Source organism: Balaenoptera musculus, chromosome 3 (genome assembly GCF_009873245.2).
Source record: "Balaenoptera musculus isolate JJ_BM4_2016_0621 chromosome 3, mBalMus1.pri.v3, whole genome shotgun sequence".
In the NCBI taxonomy this organism is placed as follows: Eukaryota; Metazoa; Chordata; class Mammalia; order Artiodactyla; family Balaenopteridae; genus Balaenoptera; species Balaenoptera musculus.
Genome location: NC_045787.1, coordinates 90,710,876 through 90,729,933, shown reverse-complemented (window position 1 = coordinate 90,729,933; position 19,058 = coordinate 90,710,876). Strand labels below are relative to the sequence as shown.

Below are 19,058 nucleotides of genomic sequence, written 5' to 3'. Positions count from 1 at the left end.
GTTTATTCAAATGATAAATAACTCAGCACTTTAAGTTGTCCAAGCAATTTATTCCGCTATAATGTAATGAATGAGCAAAAAAGGGAACATTCAGAATGATATGCTCATTTCCCTAGAATGTTTGATAAACAGCATACTGTGTTCTTTCAGCTTAAAAGCTTCTAACTATATTGTATTCCACACAGCATAGGTGACTCTATAAAAAACAGAAGTCATTTCTTGAGATTCCAAATCTGTAGTTTTTACTTCTCCTCCTTAAAGTAAAAACCTTTCAACTTCTTACGCCATATATATTTATTTCTATAGTCCTTTTATTCCAAACCAAAGAATGTATTCAAATAATCAAGAAGCTACGTTCCTTTCTAAGATGGTCTTTTAAGTTTGCTCTAGAGATGCAAACCTGCTAAGGGGCTACTACTAATGACAGAGAGCTTGAGTTAAAATGCACACATTTGGGGCTTCCCTGGTGGCGCAGTGGTTGAGAGTCTGCCTGCCGATGCAGGGGACACGGGTTCGGGGCCCTGGTCTGGGAAGATCCCACATGCCACGGAGCAGCTGGGCCCGTGAGCCGCAACTACTGAGCCTGCGCGTCTGGAGCCTCTGCTCCGCAACGGGAGGGGCCGCGATAGTGAAAGGCCCGCGCACCGCGATGAAGAGTGGCCCCCGCTCGCCACAACTGGAGAAAGCCCTCGCACAGAAACGAAGACCCAACACAGCCATAAATAAATAAATAAATAAATAATTTAAAAAAAAAAAAAAAAGCACACATTTGTGCCCAAAACTCACCCCAGCAGTACCACGTTGGCTCTGAGAAATTTACATTACACTTTGAACTTCTATGACACTCAAAATACAAAACAAAATGCAGGTTCTAAACAGATTAGGGTCGGAGGGCGAGCTTTCAAAAGACAGGGGTTACCAGACTGGATTTTAAAAAAACAAACTATGGCTATATGCTTCTGATAAGAAACACACCAGAGGTAAAACCAATTAGGAACACTGAAAATAAGGAGATGAAAAAAGATGTATCTGACAAATACCAACTCTCAAATTAGCTCATATATTATAGTAATATTAATAGTACATAAACATAAGGCAAAATAAGTAAACAGTGATAAAGAAGGAAAACAGTTAGTCAAGGAGAACAAGTTGCCTGAACCTATATGTCTTTGAAATACGTAAATATATATAGGTTTGTGTTTTTTATATTTACAATTATATAATTTTAATTTTTATAATTATATATCACTTCCAATATAGCTTTGAAATGTATAAACTTGAAAGTCAGAATTATATAGATAAATGGACAAAATCCACAATCGATTTTTAACATTTCCATCAAAAATTGATATATCAAAAAACTAGAAATCAGTAAGAATACAAAGCAAAATACACAAAATTTAAAATCTTGATCTAAAGATATACACAGATCTCTCCACCCAACAAACTGGGGACTAAGAGAATTGTATACTACAGTATATAGAGGTAAGAGAACTGGGCTCAGAAAAGCTGGTTCCAGTCTTCTCACTAGCTGGGAAAACCTTGTGCAAGTTACCTAATTGCTTAAGTCTGTTTTGACTCTATAAAAAAAAATATTAATAGAAATTTAAAAATATCTACCTCATACAGATTTTGTAAGAAAATAAGAAACACTTGGAGCATCTAGCATAGTAAGGCTCTGTCCCTATCCCAAGAATACTGTGTTTTCTACCAACATCCATGAAACAGTAACAAGCTACCTCATTAGAGCTTTAAGCCAGGTAAAATCAAATCCCAGGACCAACATACACCCTTTTTAAACAATTATTTTGTTCTTACCTCTCCTTTTACTACCTGAAATGAAATGCAAAGTCATGACATACTTACATACACAATTACAAAAAAAAAAACAAAACAGTCTTCTAACTGGAATATAAAGAAAAAACAAAGTGAAAGTAATTTATTAAAAAACAATGTATTTTAAAATGTAAATATTCAAGCCAAACTATATTAGAAAACAACATAAAATAATAAGTAGAATCAGTGACTATTAACAGCTACAGACAAAATTTTCTCCATGTATTCCCAAAAAGTTGCCTGCTTTCCATATCAGAGAATTCAGCCAAATGCAATTCATTGCCATAATCTCCAAGTTATGATTTTAAGCCAGCCCTCTCTTTACCTGTCCCACCCCTTACGTGCGACAGACTCCAAAACTCATTTACTGAAAATGGGATGTTCAGACTTAGGAAAGCAAAGGATGGGAAAGCATGGCAGTAGGAAGGGGAAGGGCAAAGATTCAGACTGGCCATCTCGTAGTCTCACTACAGCTGTACGTGCAACCACCCAAAACTCCAGTGAGCCCGCACAGACACACAGTGGCAAGTAGGACCTTCTGTTACAGGTCCAAACTCTTAAATGAAGCCAATTCCTTGAAATATCCTCAGTCTTTAGTGTGTGTGTGTGTAGCTCCACATTTACTTTTAGTTTTCCAAGTGACTCTGCTCCAGCACACACTGGGCTTGGCCAGCCATCCTTGTGAAGATACGCCAGAGAAACCTGGTTTTCTGAACTACACATTTGCATTAACCCGAAGCACAGAACTAAGTGTGACTGCAGTTTTCACTGGCTTTAGCTTTAATGTCCTCTGCTTACAGCCAGGTTATTAACAGGCAGACCCTAGAGACCATCTCTCTAGTTAACATTTCCCTGTGGTTTTTAGTATCCAAACATTCATGTTTTCCATCATTTGTTTTTTTTGGGGTTTCTTTTCCGGCCACACACAAAGCATGCGGGATCTTAGTTCCCCAACCAGGGATGGAACCCGCGCCCCCTGCAGTGGAAGCGTGGAGTCTTAACCGCTGGACCACCAGGGAAATCCCTCCATCGGCTGCTTATATAGGTAACGCTAATACATACACACACACCTAAAACTTAATAAAACAATTTAGACAAAATGATATACAGGAAAAGGAAAAGTTACATGCTTGACAGAACATCGGAATTCTGTGTGGACATTTTGAAGAGAATGCAGTGTCCAAGGGGATGTGCCATGTACTACTTACTGCAAACAAAGCAATAGTTTCCCACCAACTATATTAACTATTTGGAGAGCAGGAACTATTTGGATTTAGTTTTTAGCATCTAACATCCAATATATTTGTTATTTATACAGGGGCATCTTGCTGTATTAATATTTAGGAAATTGGCATGGAGTTTTAAATTGACATGTAATACATTTTAATTGTTACTATTTAAAATTGTAAGAAATAGTCTCCTGGCTCGTATTCCTACGTAGAATATCTAATTGTCAGGAATGGATTATTGATGTAGACACACATGCCCACAGGCCTCAAGGTGAAGTAGAAATGACTCACTGGGTTAAGAACCAGGAGAGTTGGTATCTGTTCTATGACTTTAGGTAAATCAAACAACCTCTCTAAGAGTCGATTTTCTCTTCTGCAGGATTTTTAGGAAAGTCACAAATTAAAAAACGTACAAGATAGTAGTAGTATTACCACATCCTACAGTTCTTACTGTTGTTGAAAAATCTCTGAAATATTACCTGCCTATGCAGGTAACAGCCCTTCAGCAACCCAGAAAAGCTGATTCATTCACCTTTTCTGGATGAATTAAGCATGGCTACCAGACAGGACCAGAGCCAACAGTCTACATTTCTGTACCTCTGCAATGTGATTAACTTTATAGGCTATTCTCCAGGCTGTTCAGTTAGTTCTTTCTGGTACCCTCTAGCTATCGTCTTGAGACAATAAAATAATTACTGCTCTTTACCTACATCGTGAGCATTTTCCAGTTCTCATATGAAGTAACTTTCTTGTATTAAAAATAAAGTTAATTACTATTCAACTCTCAAGGTGATATTCAGCCACCAGCTTTTACAACTCCCTTTTCTTAATCTATGTAACTACTCTACAGCCGAGGAATACCCTGAGCTACACAGATCTGGCCATCCTTTTAATCAAGCTGCCCTCAAAGTGCCCGCTGACGATACTTCCAACAGCAAACACAAGCCCACTCAGACAAAGAGTCCAGGCATGCCATTTCAACTCAACTCTCGGCACTATTAGCACGGACACACTAAATCCTTAAATTACAAATTACAACAGGCCAGATAATTCTGTCTATGATTCTAATGCTGTCACTACTTAATTTTCCCCTAGAAGAGGTATTTCCAAGGTAGGGATACACTTAATATGCACGGTTTGGGACTAGCCTGGTGAGAACTGAGAGTTAATGTCAGAAAAAATGTATGTCAACACTGACTTCCTGGTATGCTGCAATCACTTGATCAGAAACAGAAGCCTTGGGAAGCCTTTGCAACATAGCCACGAGAATAGTCATGGGCTAAAGTTAAAACAGACTGCTCAGCATGCACAAATGAAAGGTAAAAACGAACATGGGAAGGGGAAGATTTTTCTATCTTTTTTGCCTCCTACAAAGTTAAGAAGAGAAATGTTATGCTCTCTGTCAATGGGTGAAACAATACAGGTGACGGTCTGGATCAGGACTTCAACTTGCCAAAGTTTATTCAACCTTGTTTTAAAAATAAATCTAGAAGATGATTCAAATGAGAGTAAAGATGAGGTGCAAAGATATTCATTGTAGCATTAGTTAAAATAGCAAGGTAAATGTCCTAAATGTCTATTAACTGGGGAATGAATAAGTTATTGTCTATAATGGATTAGACATTTATGTCAAAGAATATTGAACGAGAAAATACTCATAATATTGTGTTAATTGAAAAAAAGTGAGTTATAGAATCATATATCATATATATCAGCGGTCCCCAACCTTTTGGGCACCAGGGACCAGTTTCGTGGAAGACAATGATTTTTCTGCGGGGGGGGGCGGGGGGATGGTTCAGGTGATGATGCAAGCGACGGGGAGCGGCAGATGAAGCTTTGCCTGCTTGCCCGCCGCTCACCTCCTGCTCTGTGGCCCGGTTCCCAACAGGCCACGGACTGGTACTGGTCCACGGCCTGGGGGTTGGGGACCCCTGATATATATGGTTTCAACCATACATCGATGGTTAAGACAATAACAATTGTCTTACATCAAGCAATTTATCTGCACATTAAAAAAAAAAAAGGAAGACTACCCTAAGATGATAACAGTGGTAGTCTTCCAAATACTATTTTCTTCCCTATCTAAAACATGCCCCAACACACATGCACACACACACAACACAAATGCAAACAGTATGACAGCAGGGATTTTGTTTTATTCACCAAAATCCCCCTGACCTAGAACAGATTCTGGCACATAGAGGTTCTAAATAAATATCTGCTGAATAAAGAAATACACTACTTTCACAATCAGAGAAAAAATTTATTTTTAAATAAATACATTTATTTTTAAACCTTCTGTTCAAAGATGGACCTCAGAGCAAAGCTCTGAACAGGCAGGATCCACTTTTTCTAGCTCAATACATTGAACAGTATCTTCTCGACTAACCCTTGACGCCTAATCATTGGTTCCTCTTATATTCCTGCAATCTTACAGGCTGCTTTAGAAAAATGGGGGGAAAAGGCCAACAATACTAATTCTGCAAAAGATAAAATAGTAAACATGGCCTTAGTTGCAGGTCTCCTTTTCATCCTCCCACACAATCACCTTGTGATTGTAGCAATGGCGCAGGTAAGATCTATGCTAGTCCTTAAAATGGGATATTCTCCTACACACTCTGCAATTCAGAGACCTTTTCTCAGTCAGTTCACTGAAGCCACTCAGAATACGCCACTAATGCAGGAAGAAAGCATTTTTATTGACAGCATAATCAATTTTTAATCATCTCAAGTATATTATCTATTTGGAACATATGCGGTAAATTCACTCTCTCATTCTGGACGCTGTGACATCAAACAGCTGGACGCTCACTACTAAATGGATGTGCATTTGTTTTACTGTTAGGGAGGAAAATTTGTTGCAAAGCAATTTTTGTAATGTATTTCAAAATCAAATATAAATGACTTGGTGATTATCTTTTATTCTGGATACTTTCTACCTCAAGGGGCCTCCCATTAGCAGAGGCGATCAGGAGCAGGCTGAAGTCGGGCTTGTGTTTCGGAAGTCTGAGGTCAGATACTGGTGTGAGTGGTTCTGCGGACGGGATACTGTTCAGGGCAAGCAGTGGGGCCCAAGGCAAAAGCCCAGTTTCCTTCTGTTAGAGACCGCAATGTGATGTCACTGCCGTTAGATGGATCTTATTAAGGGGTTCAAAAATATTTTAAGTTTAAAATATGGACATTCAAATTAAAGATTATAAAATTATTTTTATAAGTGCTAAATATCTTTGGATAACAAAAGCACACGAAAAATCCAGCAATCTCTGGAATCTTAAATCTTCCCACAGACCAATTTTTTTCCCATTTGTTTTGAAGGAAAAATTTTCAGCTATGTTAAAGGCGTTCTGTGGTAACAGCATTCAAAATTAAGAGAATATCCATGTTTTCATTTAAGCTTTTAAACTATTTAGCTTTTCTTTTTTTTAACCATAAGTGGTTTCATACTGTAATATTCTATAATTTTTTATAATTAATGAATTATGCAAAATTTCTATATCTCTACAAATGGACCGTTTCATTTCATTTAACTTGTATGGATGTACTATTAATTCATTTAAGCATTTATCAGTTGACGGATCCTGCAGGGTTTTTTTTTTTTTATAATTTTTATTTATAACCAAAAATGCTGCAAAAAATGTCCTTATGCAGCTCTTTTATGTGTGGTAAATATTTCCTTAGGATGGATACTTAGAATTGCTAGAGTATCATTTTTCATCTTGATAAGAAACTGTCAGAACCTCCTTTAAAAAGGCTATTCCAATTTATAGCATTACCACCACACATCCATTTCCCAATATATTCACCAATACCAGATATTCTCAACCTTTTAAATACCTGCCAATGTAACGAGCAGGTATTTAAATGTAATATGGTATTTCACTATTTTAACTCACATTTCCCAGATCACTGACTACTCATATTTTTTTCTCTTCTGTGAAATGTCTATTTATAACCTTTGTTCATTTTTCTCCTTTTCTTCTTACTTGTAAATGTTTTTATATATTCTGGATATTAATTCCTTACCTGGTGTAAGTGTTGTAAATACATCCTCCTAGTCTGTCATGATTTTATCTTTGCTTATACTGCCCATTGTCATATAGAAATTTCTTTCTAGTTTCTATACCTCCAAGTTAAAAAACATTCTCCTATACTTTTTCTAAAACAGAGGTTTTGGCATAGAAGCCCTGCCCTGTGAGGCACTGGGGAGAACAGCTACGGACTAAGTAGCCAGGGCAGTTCCTCCTCAAGCCCTCCTGCTCCAACCCCTAGAGCTGTGAATTCCAACTTAGGAGCAGCTGCCTGGGGAGGAAAGGGTGACACCTGCACCTGAGGAGCTGTTTAGTGGGGGAAGGGTAATCACCTGTGGCTCTTCTGCTGCCTGGGAGTCCCCACCCTAGGACTCACACACCCCTGCCCCGAGCTTATGGACTAGCATGGATCAGGGTGTGGCCTCCTCCATTCTAACACCCGATGGAATAGCTGATACTCCTGGAGGAGAAGGAACTTACAGGCCAAAATAACAAGGTATTTGAAAAGTACAACCAGTTCAAAACAGAGACAACACAATCAACTACAGATTCTATCAGCAGCAGAAATTTTAGAAGTGAACGACCAAGAATTTAAAAACAGCTATACTAAAAGAAATACAGCGACATGAAAGAAGAACAAGAAAACATAGGGAAGAGCCAAGCAAAACTACTAGGTATGAAAAATATAACAGCTGAAATAAGAACACAATGTATGGCATAAACAGCAGAATGGAACAAAACTGAAAATTGGAAGATTGGATTGAGAAAATCTCCCAGAAAGAAGGAAAATACAAATAAATATGTTTGAAAAATAGGTAAGGCCAGAGGAAAAGAAAAAATATATCCATAATTACCAAGAATTAAAAATCAAGGTAATATCAACGTGGTGGCGGCTGTGGGGAAGGAGACCAAAGGATGACAGAGCTTCCGCTGTCTAATTTCCTGTAACTACATTTCTTTAGATAGAAAATTTAAAAAGCAAGTTAATAGAAATGTAGACACTAGGACAAATTAAAACAACAAGGACACTCAAAATAGGCCTAAATATAGAAATAAGGAAACAATTATTGATTCCGGGGAAACTAAAACACTGCAGTTAACACTGCATGTACATTATATATATACTATATGGCCCAACTAAACAGTGCTTAACAAGTCATAATAATAAAAGCAGTGAAGCCTTTTCTAACCAAAATTATCCCTGCGGAAGATGGGGACATCTTTTATTATTATCAAGCCTGCATGTGTGGCAGGGAGGAAGGAGGAAAGAAAGCCAAATCCTTATCTTCTGGTGGGAATCAAGGGCTAATGTGTAGGGACTTCCCTGGTGGTCCAGTGGTTAAAACTCCGTGCTCCCAATGCAGGGGGCCCAGGTTCTATCCCTTGTCAGGAAACTAGATCCTGCAGATATGCCGCAACTAAGACCTGGCCCAGTCAAATAAATAAATAAATAAATAAAAGAGCTAACGTGTAAAACATAAAAATTAAAAGGTAACTAAACAAGGATATTATTTAGAAACAGGGGTAAATGACAAAATAATCTGTCATAAATGAAGGGACAGCGGCTGCTTTTAAGGAAGGGCAATATAAGGGGCAGGAGTGCAGATCTTCAAAACTCTTCCAGAGCTATTTGAGTCTTTAAACTATGTCATGTGTAACTCTTACTAAAGCAAATACATAAGAGTATGAGGGAAAAGAAGAAGACCCAGAATTCATAAGAGCTGGACTCACCACCCTCGGCAGCTTGGGAAGTCTGGGTCGGTGAAGCTGAGGAACTATTTACATCCTATGCAACTAACCAGAAGCAAGCCTCTTCCGCGGAAGACACCTGAGGAATCAACTGAAGACAGTCCATCCCATTCAGAGAAAAAGAACCAACCACTCTATCTATCAGAAGATGCAACCTTTTCATCGTCATTTGCCTTGGAGGCCAAGGCTGGAGTTGATACAGGTGCCATTAGGGACGAGTTCAACGTCCTACTCCCTTTCCTCACACAGTAGTAGCCGAGGCGAGTTCTCTGGCAAACACAAGGTGTGGCAGGGCTGATCCCAGACTACTGCACCTGCCAGAGTTATTAAAATGACTTCCTCAGAGAGCCCGTTTCACATCTGCTTTTTCCAAACCTATTAATAAGTATTTTATTCCAGAAATAATGACTCCAGCACACCACTGTGAATAATTGATGACTTGGTAACATTTACAATGTTGACGCATCAAACACAGACAACAGAGCATGAAGATAGGATCTTGGCAAAGAGCAATGCTTGAGCTAGTTCACAGTATTTCCATCTTTTATTATTATCAAACACATTGTAAAGACAAAATTGCTTTGGCTGTTTCCAAGACAATATACAAAATAAGTTAGACATGTTGAATCCTGTCTTCCTGTTTATTAATCTGAGGCAGAGCCACAGATGTCCAACATTCAAGCATCTGTTCCTATTCCTTGTATATAGGTCCTGAGATGGAGTTTATTTCAGGGGTAGGGAGCAAAGCAAAAACACAGATGGAAGAAGACGGCAGTTCAGGAAAGCCAACGTACCTTCAGCATGTAGTAGAAGGGGAACCATGACAGGAAGAGGTCAGAGAAGAATTCGGCAATGCTGAACACACCATACACTACCCAGTAGGTCAGCCACTGGGTATCATCTTCTTTGTTTGGACTCTCTATCGCTTTAATTCTGAAAGGCAACACAAAAGCAAGGGTATCATGTAGTAAGATCTCAATGAGACATTTTCAAACATTATACTTTCACAGCTGCCCTCCAACACCAACTGAGAAACTCAGGCAAATGCATGCATCATGTCACTAGATGCAAAAGTACAATATGAAAACAGGCAGCAATGTAGAGATGTCAGGACAAGCCATTATAACTACCTGTTACCAGTTCTCTGGTTACCAGAGAAACCAGCACCAGTTGTCCCCTGGATCTCCACTCTGCTTGAGTCTCCACCAAGGCTCCAGGAAACACCACCAATGACTGCGAACTAGAGTAATCCCCACTCTCAAGTGGGGTCCTGCCACTAGGGATATATCAATAATTCACTCATGTAACTCAGTTCTTATGCACTTTTAATAACTGAAGTACATCATGGTGAGTAGGCATTCCATAAAAGACTTTCTGGAATATAGTTTAGGCACTGTCCAAAGTTCACAACACACTTCATTACAAAGAGGTGAAAACAAACATCATGGTGTCCATTTGGTTTCGACTGACATTATGTGATCCTCAGGCTGTGGCCTTTCCTCCTCTTATCGGTTAATAATATGACTTTCTCAGTATCTACTAATGCTTAAACAAAATTCACTCTGTAAATGAATAGAACTAAATTTAAAATAACCTTCTTTTACTTCTGCATCACAGGAATTTCTTCCAGTCCTGGGAATCCCTTCATTCTAAACCTCAATTCCATAATTTTTTATCCTATCCTGATACATGCCTGGATACTTATCGTACCTGAGCTGGACTACAACAGTAAACTAGAAGAAACCTGAATCTTGTTTGGCCTATGCGATGGGTTAACTATTAAAAATACATTGGCTACTTGGTAACACGGGTTCACCAAAGAGACAGGCTGATGAATCATGCTGAGTCATCCCCTAAGAAAGCCTCTGAATTAATTGGAAGTAGCCGTGGGTGTAGGTGTGTGTGCCTGCATGAGTGTTTTAAGAAGATGAGGAGGGGGTAAAAGTTATAGCTGAATGAGATGACTGCTAATGAGGAAAAGGGGAGGAGGGAGTGATGAAATGAATGCTGCTTTGAGCATCAAGAATAAACACAGAATCATAAAATGAATTGAAGGCAGCTAATTATAAAATAATGGCTTCTCACATGTGGACTGTGTTTGTGTTTTAGCTTTCCTCAGGTAGAAGCTAGCTGATGTAACAGAAGGCCAAAGGAAAAGCGTAGGCAAGCATGTGAACCAAAGAACTAACAAATGTATACCCTTCACACGTAAGGTTTTTTTCCCCTCTGTGCTTTATTTGGTATAGAATATGGTTTACCTATTTATATTTAAGTGGATTTTTAAAGTTATCACTACGATAAAAACTGTTTCTTACACATCCATCCTGGGCAGAGGGGATACATAGTTATATTTCACTTAAGGTCTTAGTTTTGGGAACCAAAGCAGTCCATGACTAACCAGCAAACACACATCCACACACAAATATAAACTGAAACAAACATTTATGAAACCACTGATATTTTCAATTCCATTCTATGTCATTATTATTTTTTTACTGAAGTATAGTTGAGTTACAATGTTGTGTTAGTTTCTGGTGTATAGCAAAGTGATTCAGTTATATATATGTGTATGTATACATACTTTTTAATATTCGTTTCCATTATAATTTATTACAAGACACTGAATGTAGTTCCCTGTGCTATACAGTAGGACCTTGTTGTTTATCTATTTTATATATAATAGTTTGTATCTGCTAATCCCAAATTCCTAATTTATCCCTCCCCACCCCCACTCCCCCTTGGCAACCACAAGTCTGTTCTCTGTGTGTCTGTTTCTGTTTCGTAGATAAGTTCATTTGTGTCATATTTTAGATTCCACATATAAGTGATATTGTATGGTATTTGTCTTTCTCTGTCTGACTTCACTTAGTATGATAATCTCTAGGTCCATCCATGTTGCTGCAAATGGCATTATTTCGTTCTTTTTTATGGCTGAGTAATATTCCATTTTGTGTGTGTGTGTGTGTGTGTGTGTGTGTGTGTGTATACACACACACACACACACCACATCTTCTTCATCCATTCATCTGTTGATGGACATTTAGGTTGCTTCCATGTTTTGGCTATTGTGAATAGTGCTGCTATGAACATTGGGATATGCGTATCTTTTCCAATTATAGTTTTATCTGGATATATGCCCAAGAGTGGGATGGCTGGATCATATGGCAACTCTATTTTTAGTTTTTTGAGGAATCTCCACACTGTTTTCCATAGTGGCTGCACCAATTTACACTCCCACCAACAGTGTAGGAGGGTTCCCTTTTCTCCACACCCTCTCCAGCATTTGTTATTTGTGGACTTTTTTTTTTTTTTATTTATGGCTGTGTTGGGTCTTCATTTCTGTGCGAGGGCTTTTCTCTAGTTGCGGCAAGTGGGGGCCACTCTTCATCGCGGTGCGCAGACCTCTCACTATCGTGGCCTGTCTTGTTGCGGAGCCCAGGCTCCAGACGCACAGGCTCAGTAATTGCGGCTCACGGGCCTAGTTGCTCCGGGGCATGTGGGATCTTCCCAGACCAGGGCTCGAACCCGTGTCCCCTGCATTGGCAGGCAGATTCTCAACCACTGCGCCACCAGGGAAGCCCAGTGTGGACTTTTTAATGATGGCCATCCTGACTGGTATGAGATGGTACCTCATTGTAATTTTGATTTGTGTTTCTCTAATAATTAGTGATGTTGAGTATCTTTTCATGTGCCTAGTGGCCATCTGTATGTCTTCTTTAGAGAAATGTCTATGTAAGGTTCTGCCCATTTTTAATTGGGTTGTTTGTTTTTTTGTTATTGAGTTGTATGAGCTGTTTGTATATTTGGGAAATTAATCCCTTGTCGGTCGTATTATTTGCAAATATTTTATCCCATTCTGTAGTCTATCTTTTCATTTTGTTGATGGTTTCCTCTGCTGTGCAAAAGCTTATAAGTTTGATTAGGTCCCATTTGTTTATTTTTGCTTTTATTTCTATTGCCTTGAAAGACTGTTATGTCATTATTTTTAAGATGTTAGTCAAGATCCACAGATTCAAAAACAGAAAAACTACTCTAACAGTTCAAGTTCAGTCCTTCAAGGAATAAGCTCCCTAACTTATCAACAATATGAATTCAAAAGTTTCCATGCTGATACACTTGGAACACTCTATAGTAACACTGAAAAGCAGGAAGAACTCAAAATTGAACACATATATTGAACACAACTTTGTAGAAAAGCAAGGCCCAGGAAAAAAGACAGGAAAAGATCACAGAGTCTCATTAAGGTAAAGAGATTTTTTAAATAGAACTTCTATTATTGAAGCATTTAATTAGTTTTAATTTAAAATAGCACAATGTTCATTTTTTAAAATGTGTCTACATGTCATAACATCATAAGCTAGTCAGAACAAGAAAGAACGTAAAAGATAATCTAACCCACTCGGTGTACAGTTGAGGAACCTAAGACTCAAAGAGGTAAGAGAAGAAAAGAGCTTAATACTGGGATTTCCTGAATGCTATTTACATATATACTTTCTTGTCCAAATGAGTGGATGCAAAATTGTGATTTATAAGCAAAATATATATTTGGTCATTCGAAAGACCAAAATATAGTTTTCCTATATATCTGGTCTTCATCCATGTTCCTGCACAGCTCCCCAAACCCTTGCAATTTCTGAAGTGTTGAGAGGGATAAAGGTGTCTTTTGTTATGTTAATGAGGTGACTTTTATAAAGCACATAAGGAGGGGAGCTGGATGTCCCTGGAGCCAACTATGTGATTAGAGGGCTGGAACTTTCAGTCGCATCGCTGACCTCTGGGGAGGGAAGGGGGCTAGAGGTTAAATCGATCACCAATGGCCAATGATTTAGTCAGTCATGACTATGTAATGAAGCCTCCATAAAACCCCAAAGGACAGCTTTTTGTCCCTTTTCAGAGAGCTTCCATGTTGGGGAACCACAATGCTTCCTTGTGCCACTGTGCTGGACCCCAAACTCCATGAGGACAAAAGTTCCTTTGTTTGGGACCTCGCCTATGTATCTCTTCATCTGGCTATTGATTTGTTTCCTTTTATAATAAATTGGTAATCTAGTGAGTAAATGGTTTTCCTGAGTTCTGTGAGCCATTCTAATTGAACCTGAAGAGGGGGACGTCGGGACCTCTGATTTATAGCCAGTTGGTCAGAAGCACAGGTTAACAACCCGGGCTTGTTACTGGTGTCTGAAATGGAAGGCAGTCTTGTTGGACTGAGCCCTTTACCTGTGGAATTTGATTCTATCTCCGGGTAGAAAGTGTCAGAACTGAGTTGAACTCTTGGACTCTCTGCTGGCATCTGAGAATTGCTTGTTGGTGTGGAGAAGCCTTTGAATTTGGCCCTCTGCACGTGAGTGATTCTTTGACAATGTGGTCTACTGCCATGTACCTATGCTAAATGGTATTTCAACTCACGTATCAGAATGAGGATGTATCAACTTTTCAGGCAACACAGGGGATTCAAGAAATCCTAAGATGCAATCTCTATCCTTAGGTCATTTGTAGTTTTTGGTCTTTAGCCAAAGTGGCAAAGCTAAAGAATGGGAAGGGTAGGAACCTAAAAATTATTTATTGTAACCTTGAGAATAGCCCTATGGAATAGGTAACGTTATTCTCATTTTTGAGAGGAAGAAACTGAGGCTTAGGGAAGAAAAATAACATGGACAGGGCACCCAGCTGCAATAGCAGAGACTGGGTTTACACCCAAGACTAACTCCAACAAAGCCTGTGTCTGTTTCTCTATCCCAAGCTGTTTTCCTAATTGGGAGAACCACTCACTACCCGACTGCACAGCACTTAGCAAAGTGTCTGGTGCTAAGTGGGCAGCTAATAAATTAAATATTTATTGCATAAATATAAATACAAAAGGAGTTCATAATCTTACTTTTGGAAGGGACCAGAGTCCTCTATTGGAGAAAATCAAGGCTTAGAAAGGTTAACTTGGGCACAGAGAAAACAGGAGAAAAGGTCATAGTCTCAACATCCAGATTCCTAAAGGACCATTCCACCCTCTATCCTGCTTCCTTGAGGTGGCGGGATCATTAGGAGTGAACAGGATGGGACCTCCCTGGTGGCTCAGTGGTTAAGAATCCTCCTGCCAATGCAGGGGGACATGGGTTCGAGCCCTGCTCCGGGAAGATCCCACATGCCGCGGAGCAACTAAGCCCGTGCGCCACAACTACTGAGGCTGCACTCTAGCGCCCGCGAGCCACAAACAACTACTGAAGCCCACGTGCCTAGAGCCCGTGCTCTGCAACAAGAGAAGCCACCGCAATGAGAAGCCCATGCACCGCAAAGAAGAGTAGCCCCTGCTCGCTCCAACTAGAGGAAGCCCACGCACAGCAATGAAGACCCAATGCAGCCAAAAATAAATAAACAAATTAATTAATTAAAAAAAAAAAGTGAACAGGATGGTATTCTGAGTTGGTGCCCCACCCCCCAGGCCGTGGACTGGGTACCAGTCCGTGGCCTGTTAGGAACCGGACCGCACAGTAGGAGGGGAGCAGCAGGTGCGCGACTGAAGCTTCATCTGCCGCTCCCCATCACTCCCTGTCGCTCGCATTACCGCCTGAACCATCCCCCGCCCCGTCCCTGGAAAAACTGTCTTCCACGAAACCAGTCCCTGGTGCCAAAAAGGCTGGGCACCGCTGCTGGTCCACTGGTTCTCAAACTTAGATGATGATCCACATCCACCTTGGGAACTTTTAAAAACCATACATGCCCAGGTCCTTCTTCAGATCTAGTGACTCAAACTCTCTACCACATACAGCACAGGTATGTGCTTTTAGGAACATGTGCAGGCGATCCTAACACACAGCCAAGTTTCAGAATCACCAGCTCCAAGTTCCAGTTTCAGTACCACTTCGTCATGTCATTTCTAGGACAGAAAATCAAAATGACTGATTTGGGTCCTATCAGCTATAGCCAGAGGGGAGACTACCCCTTTCCAGCAATGAATGAGAAGCCAAGAGAGAAGAAAAGCTCAATCCTAGAGGAGCTCTGGAACTGTCCCAACAGCAGCTGACAGCAATTCCACCACTCTCTCCACAGTCCTGGGCCACTATCTCTCTAATGCCACCTTGTCTTCAAATGGCAGGTGTCAGCAGTGACCTTGGGCTCAGAACTACTCCCAGGGGTTTGGGAAGGACACAGTCACAAAAGACGAGCACCGTGGTCTTACAGTGCTCTCTGCCCACTGTTACTGCCACATTCTCACCACTGGCCCAAAGCCTGGCCACCTAAGCCCAGAGCTGTGGCTCCTTATTCTCTCCTGAGCCACCTGCCATGTCCTAGAGGCAGAGCTTCACCTCCCTCAAGCAGGTGGCAAAAGGAAGCAAGGCCTGGGTGAGCAGGAGATGCACCTAGAGTGAGGAAGATGGTTGGCAATATTACGGGAGCAGCTAGCAGTTCTAAAAATTCACTGAGCGAATTAGAAATTGTAGAATGTTGAGCTGGAAGATATCTTAAAGAACTAGTTCAAATTCTACATTTTATAGACACAAAAAATGAAGTTCAAAGAGGAAAGAGTGATATTAAAATGAATCTCAACTCAAACTAAAAGATTATAGAAAAAAAAAAGATTATAGAAGCATGTGTTTACACATTTTTTTAAGGGCAGAATGGACTGTTTAAATAAATTTGGGTATATCCATACAATGAAATACTCTGAAGCCTTTGAAAAGGATATTAACAGGAAAAGATGTCCAAGATATAGTGCTATGTCAAAAGAGATTACTAATTTTGTGTTTAAAAGAAAAAAGAAAGATATATATTTGCATGTGTTTACAGACCAAAAATGATATTCAGAAATATATATTTCAAGTTGTATACAGTTAATCCTGAGTATTGGGATTGCAGAATTTTACTTTTTTAAGATCTTTACAATGAGTATGTGCTATTTTTTTTAATTGAGGTACAGCTGGTGTACAATACTATATAAGTTACAAGTGTACAGTAGAGAGATTCACAATTTTTAAAGGTTATATGCCATTTATAGTTATTATAAAATATTGGCTATATTCCTTGTGTTGTACAATATATTCTTGTAGCTTATTTTATACCTAACAGTTTGTACCTCTTAGTCCCCTACCCCTATATTGCCCCACCCTCCCTCCCTGTCCCCACTGGTAGCCACTAGTTTATTCTCTGTGAGTCTGCTAGCATGTATTATTTTTTTTTTATTGGAGTATAGTTGATTTACAATGTTGTGTTAGTTTCAGGTGTACAGCAAAGTGAATCAGTTATACATATATAGCATGTACTACTTTTAATAATGAAAGTGAGGAAAAATATTTCTGTTTGGAAGCAAAAAAACCCACAGGGCACCAGACTTTATACAACTACTTTCTCCTATGAGACTAGGTCTCTCTTTAGGGCTTTGTTAAAAACAAACACTAAAGTGAACATCAGACACATTCATTTAATTTCTCTCTTGAAGAAACAGCTCATGATTTTCTAACAAACAAACCTCTCTAACAGTGATCAGACACAATCTATTGTGTTTTAGGGCATTAAAAGGGCTTCAATACACACAGAAAGACACAGAGGGAGAAAAGAAAGTCACACAGCCCATCATATGCGATTGACTCATTCTGATTTCTTCCTTAAACAAAGCAAACTATCAAAAAATTATTAATTACACTGAACTATGAAAGAGCCAGGCTTTTCCCTTCATTTCTTCCCAACGCTCACCTGGCTTTACATCATTTCACCATTCTTGGCTTGCAGCTTTGTATCCTGGTTCTACCACTTACTAGGTATTGGTTGGCCAAAAAGTTCATTTGGTTTTAAGTAGACGCATTTTTCATTTTCACCAAGAACTTTATTGAACAACGTATTCATCAACCGAATGAACCTTTGGCCAACCCAACACATGACCGTGGGCCTCAGTGTGCTCATCTGTCAAGTAGAGATGATAAACCTCATTGTGTTGCTGTGAAGATTAACTTAGTTGATACATGTTAAGCACTTAAACAGGGTAAGCACTCAGAAATATTACCTTATTAGGTAGTAACTATAATATGGTGGTGATAGTTTATTATTATCACAGGGAGGCAAGAGATTAAAAAGAAAAGAGCAATAAGAACACTCCAGTCCTTCTGGCTAAGTAGAACGGGTAAAGGATTAATAGCATTGTTAATAAGGCTAAAGGGTGATTAGGGAATTACTCGTGAATTTTAATTGTACCTCACTCTCCAAATCCCAAATGCTACAGAGAGTAAAGGGTTAGCTGAAATCCAAAAATCCTATTTGCAGGTCAATGGCAACAAATTTGGACGCTGCTGAAAACATTTTTCAGGCCCATGCTACAGGGGAGGACTGGCCAAAAGTCTTGATGCTGGTATTGGATTGGTACTGATAGGGAGGTAACCACTGGCCAGCCCTTGTCCAGACCACCCAGCACCAGTGACTGGTACTGGCTGCCTCTACCTTGTTGGCTCATCTCTTTCTTTCTTTGCTGCTTTTTCTAAACGCAAGATCACGAACTAAAAACGGCCGAAGGATAGCATTAAACATGTGTGAAGAAACCAAAGTTTGAGCAGATACAGTCCTGGGCTACCAGCATCCTCTCCCTCCCAAATTAAGTCATCGTTCAGAGAACCTAAATATGCTTTGACCCACAGGCACCACTAAACTGCAAATCCCCTGAGTACTTTATTAGAACGAAATCATGTAAACTAAGGACAGTCCAGGGGTTTAAATAATTTTGTGAGGCAAAAGGAAGGTATTTTAGAGATGAACTAGTTCAAAAATCATTAACGGAGGCAACAGTCTTGTGATACCTTGGAGCTATGGGCATGGGCAGGAAAGCCAGCACTCCAGGGTCACCAGAAAAAAAGCGTGACCCTCTGCTGTCCCAGCCCTGGAATATCAACCTCCAGACTTTTTATTATGCTAATTCAGTGGCTCAGGCCACTGTTAATGGAAGCAGCTGACTGAACCCTGATATAAAAGGTGAGTGGCCTCACCAAAAGCTTTCTAAAACAAACTTACGTTAGATATCTAGGTAACTGTCAGAAACAGCTCTGCTTCCCTTACTGAGGTTTTATTTTATCTATTGATTAAATATATCATTGTTTACAGTTAATGCTCACGTAGGAGGGCAGGAAAGAGATAACCCTCCATACTATTTTTAGAATTATTTCAGACACAACACATCCATCAGGGAAACATTCACCTTTACACACATCCTCTTAATTCAGATTCATGTTATTAGTAAGCAAAA

General features: G+C 39.6%; 1 protein-coding gene across 1 annotated transcript in view; it reads right to left on the bottom strand.

Moving 5' to 3' along the window:
* REEP5 (receptor accessory protein 5) overlaps positions 1-19,058 on the bottom strand; it is a 43,286-nt gene that overhangs the window by 8,515 nt on the left and 15,713 nt on the right. The window contains exon 3 of the mRNA XM_036846487.1: positions 9,637-9,775. Within this exon, the coding sequence (XP_036702382.1) occupies positions 9,637-9,775 (139 nt within the window). The remainder of the gene's footprint in view (positions 1-9,636; positions 9,776-19,058) is intronic.